Consider the following 6,975-nt stretch of genomic DNA (forward strand, 5'->3'; position numbering starts at 1 on the left):
GTCTGGGTGGTCCTGACAGAGGATGGAACGGTCTGGGTGGTGGGGACAGGGACTGTCTGCGTGGTCACGGGGGAGGAGGGGTGGGTGGTCGTGGTCTGTAGCTTAGTGACCCCTGATGATGTTTGGCTTATGCTGGTGCTGGTGGTGGAGACAAGGACCAGCGGAGCGGTTCCAGGGGAAGAGGGTCCTGTCTGGGAGGTGACTTCCAGGGTGGGCAGGGTGGAGAAGGGGCTTGTCTGAGTGGTCCCTGGGGAAGAGGGCTGGGTTGCCGTGGTCTGCAGCCCTGTGACCCCCGATGACCTTTGTCCTGTGCTGATGCTGGTCGTTGTAGGCTCCGTGGTGGCCGAGCTCACGCAGTGGCTGTCGTCCTCACAGCAGAGCACGCGGATATGGAAGTTGAGGCAGGTGCGGCCCCCTGTCTGCCAGTAGTTCCTGCAGATGAGCCCGTAATTCACGTCACAGCGCACGTCCTGGCCCAGCTGCCACAACGGCACGTCTGGGTAGAGCACAGCCTGGCACTCAATGGCCTCGGGCTCCGCACACATCTGGTTGCCGGCGTCCCGGATGTGGTAGTAGGTCTCAATGTCGCCCCCATAGCGGCCGGGCAGGGGCTGGTCACTGTCCAGCCATTCAGTCCAGCGGCAGGTGGGCTGGCATGTGGGGGTGGCCGCAGTCTGGCCAGTGCTAGGGGCCGGAGGAATGGGGGCCGTGGCCGTCCAGGCCGTGGTGCTGGTGGGCAGCACAGGGGTCAAAGCCGGGCTGGTGCCCTGTGAGCTGACCGCAGTGGTGGCCAGGGTGCTGGCGCAGTGGCTGTAGTCCTCACAGCAGAGCACGCGGATCTGGTAGTTGAAGCACATGCTGAACGGGCCACCCTGGTCCTGATTGCGGCACACCAGGCCCTCCTCCCGGCTGCACTGCACCACCTGGCCCAGCTCCTGCAGCGGCATCTCTGGCCACACCTCCGCCCGGCACTGCAGCTGCAGCGGCCGCTTGCAGATGGCTTTGCCCGCAGCCCGGATGTTGGCGTAGGTCTCGAAGTCCCCACCCAAGGCCCCCGGCACCGGGTAGCTCTCGTCTAGCCAGTCCGACCAGGCGCAGCGGGGTTCACAGGCCGTGGACCCGGCCACTGGGGACGTGGGGGCCTGTGTGTGGCTGGAGGTGACAGGTAGGGAGGTCTCGGTCTTGCCCGTGGGTGCCGTGGCCCTGGAGGCAGCCGTGGAGAGGCCCAAGGTGGTGCTGGGCGGAGAGCTGGTGGCCTCAGGCGTGGGGGGTGATAGCGAGGTGCCAGGGCTGGCCCCTGTGCTGGAGGCGGCCGGGGCTGTGCTGGGCACGGCGCTGGGGAGTCCGGACGAGGTCTCAGGATGCCAGGGTGGGGACTCACTGCCGCGGAGATGGAGCGTGGAGGCCGTGGAGACCTGGGTGACGGGCACGGAGTGGAATGTACTGGTGGCCCGCGTGGTGGCCTGCGTGGTGGGCGTCACTGGGGACGGCGTGGTAGGCGCGGGGGCGGTGGAGCTGGCGCAGTGGCTGTCGTCCTCGCAGCAGAGCACACGCACGTGGTAGTTGTGGCAGTAGTGCAGGGGCCCCGGCTGCTCGCGGTTACGGCACACCAGCCCAAAGCTCACGTTGCACTGGACCACCTGCCCCAAGTCCTCCAGACGTGCGTCCGGCGCCTTCTCCGATCGGCACTGGATGTCCTGGGGGTGCTGGCAGAAGTTGTACCCCGCTGCGCGGAAAACCGAGAAGGTCTCGAAGTCCCCTCCATCCGGGCCCGGTATGGGGTAGCCCTCGTCAAACCAGTGTGTCCACGTGCACCGTGGGCTGCAGCCCATGGAGGACGAGGTGGCCAGGGTGTGCGTGGTGGAGCTGGGCGGTGGGGACGTGGAGACCAGTGGGGTCCCGAAGGTGTACGTGCTGGGCAAGGACACGGGGGGCTTCCACGTGCTGGAGGTCACCACGGGGACCGTGGTGGGTGCACTGGGTGAGCTGGGCTTGGTGGTGGTGGTCGGGGTCCCCAGGGAGGCAGAGGGACCAGGACTGGAGACACTCTCTGTGGTCCTGGCAGGGGTGGGAAGGGTCTGGGTGGTGGACCCAGGGGAGGAGGCGTGGGTCTGGAGGGACACTGTGGTCGTGGCTCCTGGCCCTGGAGACGTGGGGGCCCCGGTGGCGGTGCTGCGGGTGCTGGGCGCGGTGGTGCTGGGGCAGTGTGGGGTCGGGTGGCAGCAGAGCACACGGACGTTGTAGTTGAAGCACATGTTGAAAGGCCCCTTCTGGTCCTGGTTCTTGCAGACCAGCCCCCTGTGCAGGCTGCAGCTGAGCACCTGTCCGATCTGGTCGATGCTGACCTCAGGGTAGTTCTCCGCGCGGCACTCGATCTTCCGGGGCTCCTCGCACAGCGTGCCCCCAGCAGCCCTGATGTTGTCGAAGGTCTCCAGGTCCCCGCCCTCGACCCCTGAGGTTGGGAAGTCCACGTCAAACCAGTCTGTCCACTCGCACTGGGGCTGACAGCCGGCTGTGCCCTGGCTGGTGGAGGCCTCGGTTATGGCTGTTTCCAGGGTTCCCGGAGATGTCCTTGCTGGGGTCGTGCGTGGGCTGGACAGGGGGCCAGTGGAGATGCTGCCTGTTGTGGTCTCGGCTCCCGTCGCCGTGGGAGTCGTGTGGGCCTGTGTGGTCCCCGACAGCAGCGTGGTTGTGTGCGCCGTGGTCCGCGCCCGTGGCTCGGTGGTGGGCCCCGCGCAGTGGTCGTGGCTGCAGCAGAGCACGCGTATCTGGTAGTTATAGCACATCTTGAACAGGCCCACCTGCTCCTGGTTCCTGCACACCAGGCCGAAGCCGGCGTCACAGTGCACGCGCTGGCCCAGCTCCTCAGCGCTCCTGCCGGGGAAGTTCTCCGCCTGGCACTCTATGTCCAGAGGCCGCTCGCACACGGCCCCTCCCGCCCTCCTGATCTTGTCGTATGACTCGACGTCCCCCCCGGCCTCCTCAGACTTGGGGTAGTCCTCATCGAACCACTCCGTCCACTGACACTGGGGCCGGCAGGAGGTGGTGGCCAAGGCCGGGGAGCTGCTTGGTGCCCGGGGCGCTGTCGTGGTGGGCTCCGCAGGCGGGGTCTGCACAGTGGGGGCGGGCCCGGGCCGGGTGGTGGCGCCGGGGGACGTGCCGCAGGGCAGGTAGTCGCAGCAGAGGACGCGCAGCTCGTAGTTGTGGCAGAGCGGGGGGCTCTGCTCGCTGTTGAGGCAGGTCAGCCCCCGGGTCACATCACACTCCACCTTCTGGCCCAGCTGCTGCAGAGGGGTGTCAGGGAGCTGCTGTGCGCGGCACTCGATGCTCGCCGGGGCCAGGCACACCTGGTAGCCCCTCTGCCTCAGGCTCACGAGCGTCTCGAAGTCTCCACCTGCCATGCCAGGCTCGGGGGGGCCGCTGTCGTACCAGTCGGACCAGAGGCAGAGCTCGACCACACACACGGTGGAGACGGTGGGGACTGAGCCTGTGCACGGGGGACAGGGACCTCGTCAGCCTCCTCTGCACCCCTGCCAGCCACGCCCAGGAGCAGGGGTGACCCGGGGCCGTCGGTCGTGCGGAGGACGCCCGCTCTGACCTCCCGTTCCGCCCGGACTGCTGCCTGGGGTCGGGGCTTGGGAGAGGGAGGCAGGACCAGCAGCGCGTCCGCCAGGCTCACCTGTCGTGGCGAGCGGGGCCACGGTGGTGGTGAAGGCGAAGGGTGTTGTGGACGGGGTTCCAGGACATTCCACGGCCCTGCGAAGGATTGTTCCGTTGTGTCCGCAGATGGCCGTCAGGCAGGCTCCGAGCCCATCGGTCGTGTTGTAGATGACGTCTTCGTAATGGTAGGTCCTGCCCTCGTAGACGCAGGTGCAGGCTGGGAGACAGGGCCGGCACGCGGCTCACGCACAGCCCGCAGCCCCAGACCCCAGACCCCAGCCCCACGTGGCACCCTTCAGCCTTACCTGCGAGGCTGTGCGTGCACCGGAGGCCACCAGCAGTGCATTCACTGGGGAGGAGGAGAGGGGACGCTGAGGGCCCAGCCCGGCCAGCGCCCCTCCCGGCTCCCCCACCCACTCACCGCCCGCCCATTCACCAGCTCTGGCAGTTCTCTGCTGCGGGGACCCTCGCGCCCACGTCGTGGTACTTCCCGTCCTCATCGTAGCAGCCGCACTGGGCCACGCACTGCATCTGGTCCTCGCTGAAGAACGGCTCACTGGGCGGGCACTTTGGGTAGCAGCCTGGGCAGGCACAGCGCACAGAGGGGACTCACCCTCATGGCCAGGTGCTGGGCGCTGCCCGGGGTGGCCGCCCCGCTGCCTGTGTCCCTCCCCCCTCACCTTCCAGGCCACGCAGGTCGTGCAGACAGCGGCCGCTCGGGTTCCGGCAGGTCCTCATGCAGGGCGCGCCGCACGGCTGGTAGTGCCACTCGCACCGGCCCTCGGGGTTGTAGTAGTCGCAGAACAGGGCTGCGTGTGGAGGGAGAGGCTGAGGGCGCACCCCTTGCTTCCAGCCCTGCCCTCGGAACACCGGTCCCTCACCAGCCCTCCCATCCCGTGGCCGCCTGCCCCGCTGGTCTGTAAGCACACAGACACGGGCAAGCCCGTGGGCACCTAGGCGCCAAGGGTCTCGGGTTTACCATGTGCGGGTCGGGCCCCACCCCTGCACCCACCCTTCACCACCGCGGCAGAGCCCCACTCACGGCAGATGTCCGGGGTCCGCCAGGACACGCACACGCCCATGTCGCGACAGGCCTGGGCGTAGGCGGCCACGGCCGTGCAGAAACACTCACAGTCGCCCCCCGAGTCACAGGCGCACGCGTCGCCCACGCAGGCCTCGTAGTACTTGGTGGGGTCGACCTGGGGGGAGCGGGAGGGTCCGCTTAGCACCGTCAGGGGACTGCCCGCCCGAGTGCAGGAGCGGGCTGTGTGTGGCACCCACATCTGCAGTCTGAGATCCGAGACTCCCACCCACCTGGGCACCTTCCCCCGTGCCCGCATCACNNTCTGTGGCTACAGACGGCCCTCCCCGCAGCCGTGTTGTGACCCTGCCTGTGTCCTCGGGGTAAGGGGGCAGCCTCCCAACCACACTCCTCCCTCAAGCAGCAGAGCCCAGAGTGGACCCAAGACATGTTTGCCAGCAGCCCTTTCCTCCTAAACCGGCCGCATGGCACAGGCAGGTCCTGGGTCCTGAGACCGTGCTTGTGAGTGGGCCCCGGAGTCCTCGTGAAGGTCACAGGAAGGACCTTAGGGGAGAGTCTCCGAGGCAAACCACCGGTCCTCAGAGCTTGAGAGGCCCGGCAGGCTGGGGAACGTGGGTAGGACAGGGAGGTGATGCCAGGGGTCCATATGGCTTCTAGGGGGACAGGCCTGAGTGGTCAAGGAAAGCCGCGGGGACGCTCCGGGCTGGGACTCCTGGGCAGTGCTCGTGGCACTCCATTTGGACCTCCCGCCCGGCAGGCACTCACGTCACTTCCGAGCTCGGAGGCCCGGCCCAGGCCAGACCCAGTTCTGGCCAGGAGGGGAGGAGGCAGCCCCAGCCTGCCAGCGCCCCCCCCCCAGCCAGTGCCCCCCCCGCCCAAGCCAGAGCCCAGCCCCTCAGCCCACCTGAGAGTGGCAGGCGGCGAAGGTGGCGCTGTTGATGATGCTGCACTGTTTCTGGGCCCAGGACTTGCGGTACGGGTTGGCGGTGCAGGGGTCCCTGGGGGCCGGGGCGTCGGGGCAGGACGGGGAGAACTTCCAGCTGTTGCCGAACTCCAGGGCACTGCCCACCACGGACCGGCTCCGCGTGGTGAAGTCATTGCCCGCGTTGTCGTCAAAGTTCCCGCACAGCCCGCAGACCCGGCCCTGCAGACGGGGGACGGCGGCACCGGGGGCTCAGGGCACAGCGCCCAGCCCGGCCTGGCGGGGGGGAGCTCAGGGTAGTGCCCTATGCACGTGCAGGAGGACGGGGCGCACGGTGAGCCCTGTGGTCAGCAGGTGGGCAGGCAGGCACGTGGACAGGTGAGCAGGGGGCAGGCAGGCAGGTGGGCGGCAGGGGGTGGACAGGTGGGCAGGCAGGCCCCATGGAGTGGGGACGCCAGAGGGCTAGAATGCGCTCTAACCAGGACTCTGCCTGTTGGTCGGTTTGGCCTCAACATGCCCGTCCCAGAAGTCAGCGTTGTGAGTGGACTCGCCCTGGCCGTCAGGGGACTGTCAGCTGCCAGACGGCCTCCTCAGGGCCAGCTCTCGGAGGAGGGGCTCTGACCTGCCCAGAGGGGTCCACGGCCCGCCCTCACCTTGTAGTCCTGCCGTAGTTGGATGAACACGCTTGTCTTGCGGTCCCAGGACAGCACTAGGCCGCCGGGGGTCTCCACGGTCAGGTAGGTACCCGTGTACCGGACCTTGTAGGGCGGGTCTCGGCCCGGTCCCCGCTGCAGCACCTTGTAGGCTCCCTCATGCAGGACCAGCTCGGAGTTCTGCAGAGGGCATAGGCAGCTCGCTGTGCAGGGACTGAGGGCCACCCGAGGCCCAGGTCGAGGGCCCCCACGGACGGTGAGGGGCCCAAGGCCCAGGGCTGGGGTCAAGGGTGAGCTGCCTCCCGACACTGTCAGCGAACGCGAGGCAGGAGGCCAAGCAGGGTGTGCCGGGGGCCTGGGGAGGCCACGTGGAAGGTCAGGGCCACAGGTCACTGGGGTGATGCCCCCGGCCAGCAGTGCGGCTCTCTGTCTGGTGAACTCTGACCTCCCTCTGCTGGAATTGGGCACCCCAGTGTAGTGGGCTGAAAACAGGGCCCCCGAAAGGTATGTCCACCTCACAGCCCCTGCGAGTGCGACCTTGTTTGGGGAAAGGGTCTCTGTGGGAGTCAGGGAGGGATGAGCTCGTGCGTGCGGATTAAGGTGGGCCTCATGCCAAACCCAGGTGTGTCCCTGTGACAGGAGAGAAGGGGCGGGCCCACGGAGGAGGCAGGAGGGAGTCCCCCTGGAGGCTGGCGGGG

The 6,975-nt window shown here is 68.1% G+C and overlaps 1 protein-coding gene across 1 annotated transcript in view; it reads right to left on the bottom strand.

Annotated features, from left to right (window-relative positions):
* Positions 1-6,975, bottom strand: part of MUC5B (mucin 5B, oligomeric mucus/gel-forming) — a 39,710-nt gene that overhangs the window by 20,085 nt on the left and 12,650 nt on the right. The window contains exons 27-32 of the mRNA XM_040638797.1: positions 4,341-4,469; positions 4,097-4,241; positions 3,966-4,009; positions 3,680-3,877; positions 168-3,487; positions 1-95 (exon numbers count right to left, since the gene is read on the bottom strand). The exon at positions 1-95 is cut by the window's left edge and continues 8 nt beyond it. Of these exons, the coding sequence (XP_040494731.1) occupies positions 1-95; positions 168-3,487; positions 3,680-3,877; positions 3,966-4,009; positions 4,097-4,241; positions 4,341-4,469 (3,931 nt within the window). The remainder of the gene's footprint in view (positions 96-167; positions 3,488-3,679; positions 3,878-3,965; positions 4,010-4,096; positions 4,242-4,340; positions 4,470-6,975) is intronic.

This window comes from Ursus maritimus, unplaced genomic scaffold (assembly GCF_017311325.1).
Source record: "Ursus maritimus isolate PB19 unplaced genomic scaffold, ASM1731132v1 scaffold_23, whole genome shotgun sequence".
In the NCBI taxonomy this organism is placed as follows: domain Eukaryota; kingdom Metazoa; phylum Chordata; class Mammalia; order Carnivora; family Ursidae; genus Ursus; species Ursus maritimus.